Source organism: Anolis sagrei, chromosome 4 (genome assembly GCF_037176765.1).
Source record: "Anolis sagrei isolate rAnoSag1 chromosome 4, rAnoSag1.mat, whole genome shotgun sequence".
Classification (NCBI taxonomy): domain Eukaryota; kingdom Metazoa; phylum Chordata; class Lepidosauria; order Squamata; family Dactyloidae; genus Anolis; species Anolis sagrei.
The window spans coordinates 217,638,718-217,658,043 of NC_090024.1; the positions used below are offsets into that span (position 1 = coordinate 217,638,718).

General features: G+C 37.7%; 1 protein-coding gene across 1 annotated transcript in view; it reads right to left on the reverse strand.

Moving 5' to 3' along the window:
- STK4 (serine/threonine kinase 4) overlaps positions 1-18,152 on the reverse strand; it is a 65,600-nt gene extending 47,448 nt beyond the window's left edge. The window contains exons 1-7 of the mRNA XM_060772199.2: positions 17,943-18,152; positions 8,308-8,388; positions 6,220-6,348; positions 4,811-4,925; positions 2,800-2,964; positions 1,452-1,619; positions 979-1,116 (exon numbers count right to left, since the gene is read on the reverse strand). Coding sequence (XP_060628182.1) covers positions 979-1,116; positions 1,452-1,619; positions 2,800-2,964; positions 4,811-4,925; positions 6,220-6,348; positions 8,308-8,388; positions 17,943-17,974 — 828 coding nt within the window. The 5' untranslated portion in view covers positions 17,975-18,152. The remainder of the gene's footprint in view (positions 1-978; positions 1,117-1,451; positions 1,620-2,799; positions 2,965-4,810; positions 4,926-6,219; positions 6,349-8,307; positions 8,389-17,942) is intronic.
- Positions 18,153-19,326: the final 1,174 nt, after the last annotated feature.

Here is a 19,326-nt window from a genome sequence, read left to right on the forward strand (position 1 = left end):
GAAATTATGCATTGTGTGGTCTATACCAGGGGTTTATCAGCGTCAGCGTTTATCTGACCAGCAGACACTCCAATAGATATGTCGGTTACAATCTTTTGCATGCTTCTTTGGTAAGTGATCCTCAATAACTGGAACTTACTTCTGACTGAACACATATAGGAACAAGTTTGTTTTTGTCTGTATCATTACTGTCATTGTACCATTGTGAGGGAGCAAAAGACCACTTGGGAAGAAATGCAGAATGTAACTGCAGACTTTAAAAAGCCACATAGATACACACAGGAGTTCAAGTAGATTATTTACCCTCAATTCTCAGCTGCAAAATTAGGGATGTTAAAGGCATCCCTGGCCACGGTTTATTTCACTACAGTGAAAAATTCTCAAGAAAGAAATTATATAAGCGAACTGGTGATATATTAAATAATGAAATACTAAGCATTAAGAATGTTATAAATTTAAAAAACAGGCTACAGTAGAATAGGTTCCCATATAATGCCTATTCACATAACCATAGAGTTTCAGCTTTTATCAAGCCTAGACAAAAAGCAAAAAAATATGTACAGTCATATGCCCATAGAGATGGCACATAAACAAATTACTTCCCTAAGGCTGGGTACTCTCTCACACAGGCTTCTCCAGAAAGTCACTATTATTAGATCTTCTATCTGTCCACACAGTATGTGAGCAGTTATTCTCAAAAGTCTCTTATCACAGTCATAGAAGTACTTGAAAAAAGGAAGATTTCTCTCTGCTTTTAGTTCCAATCATTCTTATCCAACTCCAGTTTTCCAGACAAGTCAAATAAAAAAATATTTCAAATAATGAAGTAAATTTTTAGTTTTTTATTAAAAGGCTGATCAACCAGATAGTGAAGAACCAAAATATTAGTGCCAAGAAAACAAGTGTCAGAATCCAAAGTGTACCAGAGGAAGAAAAACGTTATAATATTATTTACATTCTAGCATAGCAGATACTGACCTGAAGCAATTGTGTTGCAGTGGCTCTTTGTTCTGGACACTTCACAAGACATTGTTTTACAAAATCTGTGAATTCATCTGACCAAAGTTCTGGCTTTCGGAATGTTGGAGGTGGATTTGTTGGAATCATGAAAATTGCCTGCAAACAACAATAAGTTTTCAGGAATGTGTGCTTTTCACTTCCACATTTCAGTAAAAACTATCTTCCGAAAAACATTTAATTTCAGAGCAATCACAATGTAATCTGAGTAACTGTGGTAATGGTGGGAAATCGCCCAACAAATGCACTCAGAACATCTAACTGGGTACAGTATGTGTTTCTTCATGCATGTTGGTAATACATATTCCATTTATACTTGCCAATCATTCTTGTCCAGCTTATAATCACACGTTATCACGAGAACTGGCTTCCAACTCCACCAGTGCATTACACAGCTATCAAATAACAAATCAGATTGATTACTTAGCCCTTACCCTCATTGGGTGAATATCGGCATATGGTGGCTTTCCCTCAGCCATTTCAATGGCTGTAATTCCAAGTGACCAGATGTCTGCTAGACAATTGTATCCGATTTCTTGTATCACTTCAGGTGCCATCCAAAATGGAGTTCCTATCACAGTGTTTCTTTTTGCCATAGTATCCTGACACAAAGAAAAAACAAGAAATTTTAAGAAAGCTAGCAAAATCGAACAAATTAAGTGAGAACAAACAAAAACTTTCCCGAGGAATTTAGACAAAGACTATGCAGCACTTCAAAAGCACCATGTATTGACAAGCACTCTAAATTTAAAATGGATTAACTTCAAAAATTATGAAAGCTCACATCTAGAAAATCAATTTTCCCAGAGCTGTTTCATACCAGTTGGTGCATCCACACGATTATGAGCCAGTAAAGCTGGTACAGGGTGTCTCCCTTATTGAGATCCCACAATTATAAAGATTTTGGATTTTGGGGGGATTTTGGAATATTGTATGTTCATATAGTTAGAGAATGAATGATAGAGGGGAGGGAGGGAGAGATGATCGTCACATGTCAAATGCCTGGCAAGACCCCATCTGCTAGGAGCCCCTGCTCCCCTACTGCCAGAGTCTGCTTACACAAGGCTTCTGTTTAAAAAAAAAAGATGTTTTCCTAGCTGTCAGCACATTTTCTCGCTTTTTAGCAAAACAGCCAGAGAAACAGGGGGGAATCCTCCCTTCCTACCCCACCACTGCAAGTTTTTTTTCTATTCTTTCTGGGCCAAATACAGGGGCAGGCCAATGTGGCTGCTGCGTACTTGCTGTCAATTTCAGGCACCATCATTAGCCAGGCAGAAAGAAAACACAAAAGTATCTGGGATGTCTGCTTTTTAGACAGACTTTAGCCAAGCAGAGACCTCCCCCACTTCCTCTTCTTCTCTTCCCCTTATCAGACCTCCTGGAGGAAAAACGCAGGAAGCGCTGAATGTGACTACCCCAGGCATGGGCAAACTTCAGCCCTTCAGGTGTTTTGGACTTCAACTCCGACAATTCCTAACAGTCAGTAAACTGGCTGAGATTTCTGGGAGTTAAAGTCCAAAACACCTGGAGAGCCGAAGTTTGTCCATATCTGGACTAGACTCTTTTCCTCAAAACTGGAAGTGAGTGGCTAGTGATAAAAGTTTTTGGTTTTGGAATATTTCACATTTATTTTAGACCTATTACTCCAACAGGACGCATCAAAAGGGGGTTGGACTGGATGGCCCATGAAGTCTCTTCCAACTCTATGATTCTATGAAAATACATTTTCAACCCATAATAATCTTATATTAAAATAAGTGTGCAGAGGCAATTTTTACTCACTGTGAGTTGGCCTGCTACCCCAAAATCTGCAAGTTTAGCATGCCCTTCTGTATTGAGTAATATGTTGCCAGCTTTGATGTCACGGTGTATTTTCCTCATGAAATGCAAATATTCTAGTCCTTTGAGTGTTGACTGTATAATTGTAGCAATTTCATCTTCCATCAACTGAAGAAAGAAAATTAATTTAGCAGATACTCAGGGTTAGCTGCTGTATAAATACTGTTCCATTTCAGGGTAATAAATAAAAGTATTATTATTATTATTAAAATGTACACAAACTCTCTTATATGGACATTGTTACAACTAATTACAATTAATGGTACTGTACAACAAATGGTACACTGTTACAACTGACTACAACTAATCTATGTAGTACTGAACAAAATAATTAAGATCAGAAGATACAATGGGTACATTATAGTATGTATTTTTCCTTATCATATAAACTGACACTTGAGGATACTTTAAAATATTATTATAAAGCAACAGTCTCGAGTCAAGTTCCCTCTTTCTCCAAGTTTCCTATAAAGCTGCAAGTGCAATCCCAATATCCCAGGTAATTATTTACTACATGAAATTAACAAAAATGCTATAAGTGGACCTTTTTTCATTTATTTATTTCATGTCAAGAGAATTGCATAAATAAGTACAAAACTGATAAAATAGAGGGAGCACAAGCAGCTAAATAATTTTAAACCCAAAATGGGCAACAACGACTGCACTGTCTGGAGCTTTACACAGTTCTTCCTCTGTGCATGAGGCATATTTAGATAGCAAAGGGAAAAGGTAACAACCCGTGATGTTTGTTTTGCTGTCTGAGCTCCTTTTCAGAAGAGTTCACCTCATTTTCTGTCCCTGTAATAACTGGATTTTGAAAATATTTGCAATTTGCGGCAATTGGAAAGAAAATTTGGGACATCTGCGACATTGGATTTAACCTGACTCCATCTTGGTTTTAATTGACATGTTAATCTATTGCTTAATGAACTTGTTTAATGAATCCATATAATGTGTTTTAATTATTTTTTACTGTTTTTAACTGTAATCCTTGTTTATATGTTGATAGCATCACATAATGCTTGTGTGAGGCTGCCCTGAGCCCCCCCCCCCCCCTTGTGGGGAGAAGGAAGGGGTAGAAATGCATGAAATAAATAAATAATTGTTGTAGAAACATGGACTGGTGATAAAGGTTCAGTTGAGGCACTCTTTTTCCATGATAACCCTTACAGGAGTGAATTTCCCTTCCTATGGGTAGATTTCTCTCACTTTCTATTGTCTCACCCCTGTTTGTAACTATGGGCCCTTCCACACAGCTCTATATCCCAGAATATCAAGACAGAAAATTTCACAGTATCTGTTTTGAACTGAGTTATCCGAGTTCAAACTCAGATAATGTGGGATTTTCTGCCTTGATATTCTGGGATATAGGGCCTAGGAGTCATTTGTAAGTCGGATGTTTGCAACTCAGGGACTTCCTGTACTTAGAAAACCTTTCAAATATAACTTGCTGGTCAGTCTGCTCTCTCTGTTTCAAACGCCACTTAATATAGTGATGTATCATTGCACAATATTGCTCCAGTAACCCAGACAAAGGACTATGTAACAGGATTTGAAAAATCTAAGCTAATCATAAAGAGTACACATCTACCAACTTTAACTATATGCTTAAGTGTACATGCTCGCAAATACGTCTACACATGCAGAATATACAAACTGAGTGCAAAAAGAGAGAGAGAGAACTAAGTGGATTTAAGACAAGAAGCTGAAACCATTTCAGTGACAACATGTATTGTGTGCATGAGCCTTCACTACTAGACATATAGTGACCCCGAAGCAATAAAGAATATTCTAGTTGTGTAGCTTCACCCCTCATGACACCAAAAAATAAGGTTAATGACTAGAAGGTATTGGGATCCAATTTTAGATTTGACATCAAAATATTGTATTCACATGGAACACTTCCATCTGCAAGAAAGTTTAGAAGTTACTATGATGTTGAAGGAGTACATACCGTTTTATTTCGCAGTCGAATGATATCAGACACAGATCCGGCACCACAATATTCCATGACTATCCAGAGGTCAGTGTTCTTAAAATAGCTGCCATAGTATTTGACTACATGAGGACTAAGGAAAAATTAAACAAATGCAAACTAGAAAACATATTTAAATTCAATTGCAATATTAATGCAAGAACTTGGGAAAAGAAAATTCATTGCCATGTTCCTTTAGTTTTGCAATGTCACCTATGTCAGGAGCATGGGTTGTAGAAATCTAAACAGAAGACATACGGAGGACTGTTCTATACAGCAAATAAGCTTAATTTAACTAACCCTTAGTGTCTGATCAATAATCAAACAGACAGCATACTAGTAAAGAATTGATGGGAATTATGTGACCCTCCCAACGTTGTTGAACTGCAACTCCCAGCATTTTATGTATACCTTTTTTTAAAACACAAACACAAATTTTGAGGCATTGCAGTAAATAACATATCTAAATCAGAATATGCCCTTAAAGACAACATTTTGTTATGAAGCAGGGCTGGGAATCATGCAACCTTGCAGATGTTGTTGAAGTGCAACTTGCAGGAGCCCTTGCTAATGTAGCCAATGGCCAGGAATGTTGTCACTTGCAGTCCACAATTTGGAAGACCACATGATTTTCCTCTCTGCTTTAAGGTGAAAAAATAGAAGCTCTGGTAAGTTTACTCCAACACATGTTTATTTAAAGTATATTACTCCACGTTTCTTCATTTCTTTAACAAATGTAAGAATAAAGCCTAAAGGGGTTCGTAAAATTTTGCTTGGCAGAATATCCAAGCCATTATTTGTGTTCACTTACAGTATTACCATCCCCCAACACACAGACACCACAAAGATCAGTGGAGGATGAGAAACCACTACTCAATTCATCTAGAAAGAAAGTACTTCACTCCATAATCTAGGTTCTTGTACTGAGCATCAGCTATGTTCCAACACTCCTAAAAAACCTAGTAGGAAGTGAGAAATAAGTGTTCTTTGGAAGAAGGTATTTTTCTGTATCTCATTTTGTAAGTTTTGCTGATGGGTAACTGCAGCAGGACTCTGCAACAGTTATTACAAGTAAAATGCAATGCACAATGCATATTTTTTGTAATAGCATATTTCTTAGTATTGTGAATAATATTCTTAAAATTGCTAAATTATTACACTGAAGGAAGATTTTGGAAGATTTTGTAAAAATAACAGATGAAAGACCATAATTCCATTCTTCTCTGCAAATTGATTATGAGGAAATAAGCTATACGCTTGCTTCTTTTTCCTCTGAACAGGAAGACAGGACGTTTTACTTCCATACTGGGTTTCTGAAAAAAGTATTGGGGCATTTCTGAGTTCAGAAGATTTTCTGGGCAGTGAAAATACCAAGCAATGGCACTCACCTATCACACTGTTGCATTATGGATATCTCTTTAATGATCTCCTGCAAATCAGACTCAACAGGAACTTGCTTAATTGCAACAACTTGGCCAGTTTCTTTATGGATAGCTTTGAATACACTGCCATAAGACCTGTAACAAGAAACAAACATGTAAAAAAATGAGTGCACCACATATTTAGGCATTCTATGCTACATGGATTTTAGATTACTATAAGACTAGCTTTGCTAATATATCTGTTACCGATTGTCATAAAACCACTGAAAATCATTTCAATAATGTATTAAAAGCACATTTTACATGATATGTGTAAATACAGAGGGAACAAGGCGTTCTAGTGGCACACAGGCTGATTTTTCCCCGACCTAAACACCATCAAGCAATTATACTACAATAATGTGGCAAAAATGAATAACCAGATACAGATTCACATGAATTGAGCAGAGAGGGTTTCGCACCATGAAATTCAAGACTACGACTGAAATTATACATTGCTATGTGTGCCCACACAAAGACATAGAAAGAGGGAACTGAAAACTGAGGGCTTATTAACAAAAGGGCTTATTAACCTGCAAAGCACTCACCACACTAAATTCTGATAAAAACATAAAAATCTATTTTTGAAATTTCATAACTATGTCAAATAGTACTATTTTATGTGGTGATTAAGATACTCATCAAGCTTAGCATGATGAAGCAATAATAAAGTTTGCATTTGAAATTTAAATCACTACTGTATATATTTAAATTTGTCGTTTTCTTCCGAAAAAAAATAAACACAAAACTATGTTTTTCCATAGCTGCAAAATGTCTAGGAATTTTACACAAATGGTCCTTGAAACAATGTATTAGTTAAAACCTAAAAAATAATGTCTGTGAGAAAAAAACTTAAAACTCAGGCTTGTCCAACCAACAGCCCATGGACTGTGTGTGGTCCAGAACAGATATGAATGTGGCCTAACACAAAATTGTAAATTTAATTACAGCATTGATTGTGTGGTTCTTTAGTGCAAACTTTGTGGACAACAGCAGAATGGAATGGAATCATCAGAGTATGTTATGTTCGAGTATTAGCAATAATTCACATTATAAATGCAAATTATTCTGCCAGAAGAAACAAAAACTATTAAAATTAACTAACAAAATAAAGCGAAATGTCATGTAAAATGAATTGTGGAAAAGAATGCAAGTATGTATTCTGTACTAGGCATAACGCCACCATACACTATACACTTTTGCTATTTGTGTATATCCATGTCTTCAGTCTTCAGTATGTCCTTGATTGTTGCTTATGATATCTGTTTTACTATTGTTATAATGCTGTTTTATATTGTCGTTATATTTTATAAGCTATGTTTTTAACTCTGTGTGATTGGGTTTGGCCCCATGTAAGCCACCCCGAGTTGCTTCTGGGAGATGGAGACAGGGTATAAAAATAAAGTTATTATTATTATAAAGTTATTACTGTGGTGTGTGACCCAAATCAATTCATCTTCTTCCAATGTGGCCCAGTGAAGTGAAAAAATTGGACACTCCTGCTATAACTAAACTCTGTACACGCTGATGTTGGTCTACAGAGATCATCATTCAAAGTACTGTGAAGGTGCAATAGTTAAACTGCAGGGAGCAGAAACATAGTACATTTGGGTGTTCCAGACTGCAACTCCCTTCCTCTGACCATTGGTCTTACTAGCTGTTGCTTATGCTGATCTGCAGTTCAAAACATGTAAGTTTCTGGTTTCCTATGCCTGTCACAGCAAAGGTACATCTATTTTCCAAAGCTAAAATCTTACTTCACCTGACTGCAAACTACTAACCTTCTAACTCCTGAAAGACTGATTGGCAGTAAGTTTCCTTTTGCGGCATTTTGGAAGGGGATCCATGCATTAAGGTAGTCCTAAAACTTAAAAGGTCAGTGGTTTTAATTATAAATGTCAGAATAGCCTGTTAAGAGTGTTCGATAGTTTTGCTTGTGTAAATAAAAATTGTTGTGCTTTATAAAACATACAGATTCTGGATGATTTCTAGGAGCAACGGCTGTCATAGGTGCTTAGTACATCCCTCATATAGCTTCTCATAACATTCACTTACCCTTCACCAAGTTTTTCTAATACATCAAACACTTCTTCAGGTTGTTTTGTTAAACTGTCTTCATCTAACTTCCTTAGCTGCCTATAACAGAAAAGGGGGGGGGGGGTTAGAGAAACATCATGGAGATTTTACAGACATGATCGACCATCAACTGTTTTTCTTAAAGTGTTATATCACATGTAGCAAACAGTCTCACAACAGTTTGGTCAGCCTTGTTTATTAAAGGCAAAAGTAAGAAGGGCAGACCAAGGGCAAGATGGATGGATGGTATCCTTGAAGTGACTGGCTTGACGGAAGGAACTGGGAGTGGCCACGGCTGACAGGGAGTCTGGCATGGGCTGGTCCATGAGGTCACAAAGAGTCGGAAGCAACTGAATTAATAAACAACAACAACAAAATCTGAAATTCCTAAACAGAGCTGTTAATAATAGGGTGAGTTGGAGGTCTTTCATTCATTGGGTCACCACAAGTCACTCAATTTGGCAACAGTTAACAACTAATGTAGAGATATACAATGCTTGTTTAAAATGAGGAAACTACTAAAACTGAAACCCAGGAAATGATGAAACACTGGAACTAACTTCAACAATCAGCATTAAGATCAGAGGACTAGTTCTTGTTTGAGAAAGACAGCTAGGTAGAATACTGATAAGATTAATTTAAGATACAAACTCCTATTGTCTAAGCCGGAATAGGCCTAAAGTATGGGAAACACTGGCATTTCTAAGTCAAGTATTTTATAAACTAACCTTATGTCAAGACATAATTTCTGTGTTAAAGCTTAAATGTATAACAAGTCATTTACATGGGAAAAACTGGTGAGTTATTGACAGAAATAATTAAAGCATTGCATTAAATATCAACTAGAAAGAGAGCAGATAACTACTAGGTACAAAACCAAAGTTAATAATTTGTTTTAAGTCATTTATTTATGTGAAGCATTTATATTCTGCCCTTCTGCGCAAAAGGCTCCAGAGTGACTGAAAACTTAAACTGCATGACAGGTTCCTCTCCTCAAATTTGCAAACTAAAATATAAGCTATGACACAAGGAATGTTAAAGTAGACTACTGTTGTTATTAAATGCAAGCATGAGAGCAACTTGAACACAGTAATTTTAAAGTCACTGCACAATAATATACACATCTATTTCTGCTGTACAGATGTTTTATATGAAAATAAACATTTATTAAATAGCACTCCACTGGCCAGGCCCATAGCCAAGATTTTGATTTGGGGGGGGGGGGCTGAGTCTGAGTGAAAGAGGCTCTACCCTAGCAAACCTTTTGTATCGTTACCCCAATGCCCCCATACATATGTCAGAGTTCAGACTCTCCAGTCTGGCGCAACAGGCGTGTAGTTTCAGAAATAAACAATCTCAGGCAGCATTCTTCTAAGAGAGCTTTACTAAAGCATCTACTGCATAGGAACTACATTTTGGAACTAAAAAGATGGTGACGGACACAGCACAAGACATACAGGCAAAAGTAAACATTCTGTCCTTCAAGCTGGGTAACTCCCTTTTTCTTCCCTGGGCAAAGGAATTTTCGTTATCTCTGTCTCAAGGTTCTTTCTCTCTCTGCCTCTTAATAACAATTCTAACACATAGCTGAATCCATCTTTGAAAACCAATACTAATACATTGTAATACATTATAATACTAATACAAACACATTGAAAACATACATACATATGAAATAACTATAACCACTCTGACAATTCCCCCTCTTTTTCAATGTGTTACAATACCTCTCTTACATACATTCATGTGGTTTGCATAATAGTAACTTCTTGACTCTTAACTCTCAACTTCAATATTCACTTATTCTTTACTCTTTAACTTTACTCTTACATATTTGTCTCCTATTTTAACTTTTATAATAACTTCATCATACATTTGCTTCTCTTAACTTCTCTTCACAATCTAATGACATTTCTATTACATACAATCATATCTTTGTCTGTTTCTATTACATCTTAAACACATATTATACTTCTTCCATATTACTCTGCTTGCTTTATTATAACTTTTCTACACACAGTAACTTTTTTCATTACATAACACATTTCTGCAAACTTATAATGTCTTAGTACATACAATCATGTCTCCATACATTTCTGCATCTCTTTTACATATTAACTCTATATCATAACTGTTCTTCATTTCATAATGTCTCTTTGTGATTCTATAATCTCTTTAATACACACAATTACTTTTCCTCATTACTTCTTATTACATATCATATCTTAATACATATCATTCTTAAATTTCTTCTTTAAGTACAATATTCATTTGTTCTCTCAATACATCATAGCTACTTAATACATCATATCTTCAATATAACTACTATTCTTCGTTACCTCAATACTTTAATAACCATTACCTTTAATAATTATTTCATGATAATTGTAACCTTTTACACTCTATAACTTTACACCACATGATATGACTTCTTAGTCCCAATACAATAATACAGGGGAAATAAATGCATCATAAAAATCTTAGCAATACACATAGCAAAACTACAAAGAACATAAAACACATTGCATTTTTGCAAAGGCACCTACGCTTTTTTAGTTGAACACAATTTCAAACATCTTGCACTATTACATTTTTGACAATCTGAACCAATTCATAACAAACTCATTTCATTTCAAAACATTCTGGTACTTGCTGGTTCTAGAAATCACTATCATCCCAGCTGGTGTAATCTTTCCCTACTGCAACTGTATCTACGCCCCCAGTGGCTGAATTATGGTACTGCATGTATTTCACTGCATCTCTCTCATTCATGACACTAATTTGCTTTGTAACTATTGGCTCTTCAGGTTCCTGTTTAACTTGCAAACTCTTTCTTTCAGGTGTTTTTGTCATTTCTCCTTTACTTTGTGGTGATTCTGCTTCTGACTTGTATGTGACTTCTCTTTCCTTTGAATGTGTACCTCTTTCTGCCAACTCTTGCACCCTCTGCATCACTTCTGCATATTGCTTAGCTATTTTCTCACTCTTTGTCTGTGTGTGTGTTCCTGACTCATGTCTCTTTTTCACTTCTGTGCCTGTGGCAACACTCCTTTCCTTTCTACGTGTATCTGGCTCAATCTTTACCTCTTGTTTCTGCTTCTGCTCAACCTGTACATCTGGTGCAACTTTTCTCTCCTCTCTCTTTGTGGGTAAACCATGTAAATTCTCTTTGTTAGTGTGTATGTCTTCCCAGTCTCTCAATCTTTGAAAATATGCCACTCTAGCTAACTTGACTGTTTGTGGTGAACTCAAAAATTTTAGATAATTCTTATAATAGCCTATGAAAAACATCTCACGATAACGGTTGCGTTTGTTTCTCTCATTCACAGGTAATAACACATTTGCACAGTGTCCAAAGATTCTCATGTGTCTGAAACTTGGTGCATAGCCATACAACTTACGAAAAGGAATATCATCCAACACCTGATCCCATAAACGATTCATTATATAATTAGCTGTGTGAATTGCTTCCGGCCAATAAACATTCTCAATCTTCGAGTCTTTGAAAATACATGTTTTCATTTCATTTATATACTCCATTCTTTTATCTGCAATTCCTTCCTCATTCTTAAACTGACTCATTTCAATGACTTCAATTCCTTCTGACTTCACAAACTGTTTTAACTCATCTTTACACACTTCAGCTCCTTTATCAATATACAGCGTCTCCAGTTGCACATCAAAAACATTCTCAACCATTTTTAACCAATTTCCGAGCTTCTCAGTGGCCTCTGACAAATCTTTCAAGAAATATACAAAAGAAAATTTAGATAATTTCTCCACTATCAACATAGTAAATCTAGAATTTGCACCACTTTGTTGGTAAGGTCCTGCAATACTAATGTGTCCTATTTGGAAAAGTCTCTCAGCTCTAATTTTGGACTTCTTGTAACACTTAATTGGTTGTCTTTTTACCTCACTGCAGATTGCACATTTTAAATCAAAATAACATTTTTCAAGCTCATATTCTGGACACAAATTTAAAGTTTTCTTCAAGACTTCCATATCAGCATGCCCCATAATCCTATGGAGTAAATGTATGCACCTGTCATGTTGAATCTCATTTTTAACACATTGCACTTGTACATTCTCATTGCTCTCTGTCTGATTCAATTTCTCAAACATTAAGTACATTTTATCTTTCTTCACACCCTTGGCAATCAAGACACCCTTGGGGTCAAAAATATAACAATAAATTCCCTTGAACTTTACTTGATAATTATGTTCAGTCAAAGTTGCTACACTTAACAGATTAGTTCTCATTTCTGGTACATACAATACTTTCTCCCAACAAACATTAAGACAAGGGATATAACACGTCCCAAACTTTTCAAACATGAGAAAAGACCCGTCAGCCATAGTTACCATACTCCCCTGGGTATATTGGGTGCAATTAAAATGACGTAGAGAATTCGAAATATGATGTGTCGCACCCGAATCTAGTACCCATCTGTCTCTTTTGATGCCATCCAGTTCTCCTACAGCGGCAACCATGATCCTTGCTTCTTCGGCTTGACTTGAGCTATTTCTCCCATAATAGCCCCCTCTGCTTCCGCGACCTCTCTTTACTCTAACTCCAGGGACACGGCCCCCTCTGGACTGGTATCTTCTCTCCACACAATTCCGAGCATAATGTCCAATTTTATTGCAGTTGAAACACCTCCGGCCAGCCTGGGCAAATTCTTTGGAAAGTTCCGCTTCTCTGGCTGCAGCTGACACCACACAGGAATTTATCTTTCTGCTGCTGTTTCTCTGTTCATCTTCACAGTAACTGGTCTCGGCTCCATATCTCTCACAGGCCGTTCCACTGAGTTGAAACTTCCTCTCTTTGCAATCTCTTTTATAATGCCGTCTTCTGTTGCAAAAATAACACCGATGACGGTCTGCACATCTCACCGACGATTCATCACATCCATCACTCCGTCCGTCATTCTCATAAGTTAGTCGGAACTTTGAAAAAGCCATTTCGTAACCTCCGGAATCCCGGATTTAATCCCAGCTGTAAGAAAAACAGCTTCTGGCAGTTTTATGGCTTGGCTTGGCAGATTCCAACATCAATCACCTTCTTAATCACTCAATTGGCCCAGCGCGCCCCGCTGCGTATCTTCTTTCAAAACTCAGCCTCGTTACTCACCGCAGGCTGCAATCTTTGTCATCAACTGACACTGAATAGCCACGGCAAAATTCTCTCTTTTGCTCCGTCAGGCTGTTTCAGTTCCCATGCTCCGTCAGCCTCTTCTGTCAACTGGGTTGCAATTCAGGGCTCCGGCAGCATGCTTACAGGTCTGCTCCTTGGTACTCTTATCATCCATAAATCTGGTCATAATCCTGGGCATAATCTGGGCCCATAACCAAATGTCAGAGTTCAGACTCTCCAGTCTGGCGCAACAGGCGTGTAGTTTCAGAAATAAACAATCTCAGGCAGCATTCTTCTAAGAGAGCTTTACTAAAGCATCTACTGCATAGGAACTACATTTTGGAACTAAAAAGATGGTGACGGACACAGCACAAGACATACAGGCAAAAGTAAACATTCTGTCCTTCAAGCTGGGTAACTCCCTTTTTCTTCCCTGGGCAAAGGAATTTTCGTTATCTCTGTCTCAAGGTTCTTTCTCTCTCTGCCTCTTAATAACAATTCTAACACATAGCTGAATCCATCTTTGAAAACCAATACTAATACATTGTAATACATTATAATACTAATACAAACACATTGAAAACATACATACATATGAAATAACTATAACCACTCTGACAACATATGGGATATATTGAGCATGGTGATCAGATTATGATATGAATAAACATATATGCCTGTTTTATCAATATAACTTGATACTTCCCAACAGAATTCTTTTTACCAAGTTTATTAATTTTAGTCACCAAAACTTTTGAGAAAATGAAAATGAAGACAAAGGTTAAACAATTAAGATTATTTTAATATAACTAGGATTTCTATCGTTATAAGTGACCCTAACAGCCATTCAGGCATAGCTTAATTTTTTTAGTAGGGTCCTCTTTCATTTCGTCACAGCCAAAATTATAGCCTAGTTAAGAGAAAATGAAGGCTTTCAGAAACTTGAAAAACATAAGAGAAAAAGTGTTCTGTATCTGTATACCACAAAGGAAACGGCCTCTTGCACACATCATGCAAATGTGCCATCTAAAAAAGCAGCTGTGTGTCTCTGATAGCATCGTCACTGAACAGAGACTTCAATGAACTGCTCAACCACTCATTTCTTGTTGGTCTGGGATTATCTGCTGACAGCCTGCAGTGTGGCAACAGTGAAATAACTGAAGACTAGCCCTCACACAAAATCCATTTCTCTGCAAAGCACAAAGAAACACAAGGATGTTTTTAATTTTAATACTGAACTATGGTTTATCATTACAAAAACACTAAACTGTGGAATAAACACTTTTGCTTAACTACATCTTTGCAGTGCTGCTAAAATCCACAAAAAATGCAGTTGATGTTAGCAGTAGAAGTAATCTACTCTCAGTATATAAATTTGGTTTTCACTACTATAGTTAACATAAACCATGGTTTAAATTCAAATGACACCCTAAATGGTGAATTAATAGGAAATATAAGAAAAGCTTTAGGGCCCTTCCACGCAGATCTATATCCCAGAATATCAAGGCAGAAAATCCCACAATATCTGCTTGGAACTGGGTTATCTGAATTTCTGTCTGGATATTCTGGGATATATGGCTGTGTGGAAGGGCCCTCAGTGTTATGTCCAAACACAACTGGGGAGCACCAACCAGTCAAAGAGCTCTGTACCACTCAGATATCTAGGCTGCACCAGGGTAACTAACAGAAAATATTTCAGTTTTGACAACTTGGGACCTGTACTTTCAGTGAAACTTTTTCTACCATGGATGATAGTACAAATATGTACATGCAGACATGGTATGAGTTATATTAACACCGAAGACTTGATCACACTCAATCCAAATCCACCGTGAAGAAAGCTGACATTTTATTAATATGAATAATTTTAATGTGCTTTAACCTACACATTTTAAATGGGCTTATATTTTTATCTGTGTATTTTAACTATGTTGTACCATGACTTGAGAAGCTGTGGGTAAAAAAAAGTATTATTTTTAAAGAGTGTATACATGTACGGAAGACGTAAAAAGAAATCTTCTTCCCCCATCAAATAGAAAGTATTCCACTATTTATACCCACTGGGAATCTCATCTCCATCTGATAACCTCCAAGGCTGCATCCACATTGCAAAACTAATGCAGTTTGAAACTTTGACTGCCTTGGCTCATTGCTATGGACCTGTGGTACCTATAGTATGGTGAGACATAAAACCTCTTTGATAGAAAAGGCTTAAGATCTTGTAAAACTACAATCCCCATGTTCCTACAGCATTGAACCATGGCAGTTAAACCACTCATGGAGTGCCGTAAAGGGAAGTTTATGTTCTTGGATGACAAAATTTCTCCTGAGATGCTTGACAAAGAAGGGCAAGCGGAGCAAATGCAAAGATTTTAAAGTTTGTATATTTTTAGGTTTTAAATTGTATTGCATTTGTTTTACTGAAGCCGCTTTGAGTCTCTTTTGTAGAGAAAAAGGGGAATATGAAGAAGAAGGGTACATGTTTTTAGATAAATATTTGTTTACATCTTTTTGTTTTTAATTTGTGCATTTTTATTTTTTAATGTTGTTAGCTGCTTTGCGTTATTTTGAAGACAGAAAAAGGAGATAATAAATACTAATATTTTTAAAAAATAAATATTTGTTTATATCCTTTTGGTTTTAATTTGTGCATTTTTATTTTTTAACAGTGTTAGCTGCTTTTGAATCATTTTGAAGACAGAAAAAGTGGGATATAAATAATATTAAACAGAGTATATATTTTGAGATAAACATTTGTTTACATCTTTCTGGTTTTAATTTTGTGCATTTTATTTTTTAATATTATTAGCTGCTCCTGAGCTATTTTGAAGACAGAAAAATCAGGGCATTCATTAATAAAAATAATAATAATAATTATAATAATAATAGGATATATGTTATCTATATAAATAAAAATGTAATTTTAGTTTGTGGGATTAACATAGCTGAAAAACCACTGGACGAATTGACACAAAATTTGGACACTATACCCTTAACAGACCAATGAGTGACCATAACTCATATCCCCCCCCCCCCAAAAAAAAAGCCAGCGGAAAAAAAAAATTAAAAACCAAAAAAAAACTAAACAACAATACAGTGCATATTTCCAATTTCGTATTCCTGGACTGCAACTCTCCTGTTTACCTCTCCGAACGTATTCTCCCCTACGAACCATCAAGATTATTAAGATCATCTGGAGAGGCCCTGCTCTCGGTCCCACCGGCCTTTCAAGCGCGTCTGGTGGGGACGAGGGACAGGGCCTTCTCGGTGGTGGCCCCGCAACTCTGGAACTCTCTCCCACCGGAGGTCAGAACCGCCGCGTCTATCCTGACACTTAGGAAACGAGTGAAGACGTGGCTGTGCAGTCAGGCTTTCGATGAATGAGACAACACCCTAGGATTCTGGATGGAAGATGATGTAGATCTGATTTTAATATGACGACTGACCACCGTAGTTTTATATATAGTGTTATTTTAAACTTGTTATTGTAATTGTGATATATGATATTTTAATGAGTGTATGTGTTTTTATGGTTGGAAACCGGGCTGAGTCCCTCAATGAGATTGAGAAGTTCGGTATAGAAAACTTTGAAATAAATAAATAAATAAATAAACTCTCAGCAATCCTCCAGATAGATAAGATAGATAGATTACACGTCTTTCCACAAACGCCACTATCACCTTTTCGCCCATGTTTCAGCACTATTTCCAATTTTAATTTTACATTTGGCCTTCCCACAGTTTTTAATTGTATGTTGTCTTATTGATAATGTGATATGTTTATTGTTTATGTTTTTATTTTAATTGCTTGTATTGTTGTGTTCGGGCTCGGCCTCATGTATTGTTGTATTGTTGTGTTCGGGTTCGGAGATGGTAGCGGGGTACAAATAAAGTATTATTATTATTATTATTATTATTACATAGAGATAGGTAGGTAGATCGATCGATCAGGAGGACTGCTGGGAGTTGCAGTCCAAGAATAGGAAGGAAGAAGGAAAGACAGAAAGAAAAAAGGGGAAGATAAAGAGAGGGGAAGGAAGGAGAGGTAGAGAAAGAAGGAGAAAAGGAAAGAAAAAAGAGAAGGAGAGAAAGGGGAAGGGGAGATTGGACACAGCAACGCTAGTTTTAAATAAATATTTGTTTACATCCTTTTTGTTTTAATCTGTGCACTTTTATTCTTTAATATTGTTAGCTGCTTTTGAGTCACACTGAAGAGAGAGAAAGCGGGATATAAATACTACAACTAATAATCATCATCATCATCATCATCATCATCATCGGGATGAAATACATTCCCCAAGGAGGAGGAAAAAAGGAAGGCCTGAGAAGGGCGGGGAGGCAGTGGGGGAAAGAAGAAAGCCTTTGACACCCAGCCGACCTTCCCCTTTGCCTCAAGCACTGGCCCCACCCCGCCCTCCTTTCCCCCCTTTCGAGGCTGCCTCCTCCCTCCCTCCCTCAAGCCCTCCAGAGCTTCTCACCGGCGCGGGTGGCGCAGCTGCACGGTCTCCATGGCGGCCTCCTCCTCTTCTTCTTCTGCCCCCGACTGAGGGAAGAGGCTGTGAGGGAGGCCAAGGGCGCCGCACACACCACTCACTCCTTCACTCACCGCCGTCGCTCCATCCCTTCGCGCGTGCTGCCGGGCTCTGAGAAGAACCTCTCGCTCAGCCCCGCCCTCCCAAGGCACCAGGCCCACTTCCGCTTCCCGGCAACAGCCAATCCGAAGCCCGCCCGCTAGAGAGCCGCGCGCGGCACGAACCACGTGCTTGCTTCCCCCCCCCTCCTCAAACTCTTGGAGGAGATTAAGCCCGCCCCCTCGATGGGCGTGGCCGAGCTCGCGCAGCAGCCTGAGTTCAGTCCAGTCCCAGGCTGTGGAGCCGTGGGAGCTGTAGTTTGGCTGAAGTCCCATCTACATTGCCCTATAATCCGAGTTTCTGAATCCAGATTATAATATAATAAATAACTACAACTCCCAAGTGTCAAGATTCTATTTTCCCCAAACTCCACCAGTATTCACATTTGGGCATATTGAGTATTCGTGTAGAGTTTGGTCCAGATCCATCATTGTTTGAGTCCACAGTGATCTCTGGATGTAGGTGAACTACAACTCCAAAACCAAAGGACACTGCCCACCAAACCCTTCCAGTATTTTCTGTTGGTCATGGGAAAACTGTGTGCCAAGTCTGGTTCAATTCCATCATTGGTGGGGTTCAGAATGCTCTTTGATTGAACTATAAATCCCACCAACTACAAGTCCCAAATGACAAAATCTTTTTTTTTTTTGAGTGAAGGACATACACTGAGTTGTTAGGTGTCTTGTGTCCAAATTTGGTGTCAATTCGTCCAATGGTTTTTGAGTTCTGTTAATCCCACAAACAAACATTACATTACAAGGGAACCACTGACCGCATAGGGAAGCTGATGAGGAAACATAACATACAAACCATCTACAAACCCACCAAGAAAATCCAACAAATGCTATGTTCAGCAAAGGACAAGAGGGATCCTCTCACCTCTGCAGGAGTCTACCATATACCATGCAGCTGTGGACAAGTCTACATAGGGACCACCAAACGCAGCATCGCCCAGACACGCATCAAGGAACATGAAAGGCACTGCAGACTACTTCAACCAGAGAAGTCAGCCATAGCAGAGCACCTGATGAACCAGCCTGGACACAGCATATTATTTGAGAACACAGAAATGCTGGACCACTCTAACAAGTACCATGTCAGACTACACAGAGAAGCCATTGAAATCCACAAGCATGTGGACAATTTCAACAGAAAGGAAGAGACCATGAAAATGAACAAAATCTGGCTACCAGTATTTAAAAACTCTAAAATTACAACAGCAAAACAACAG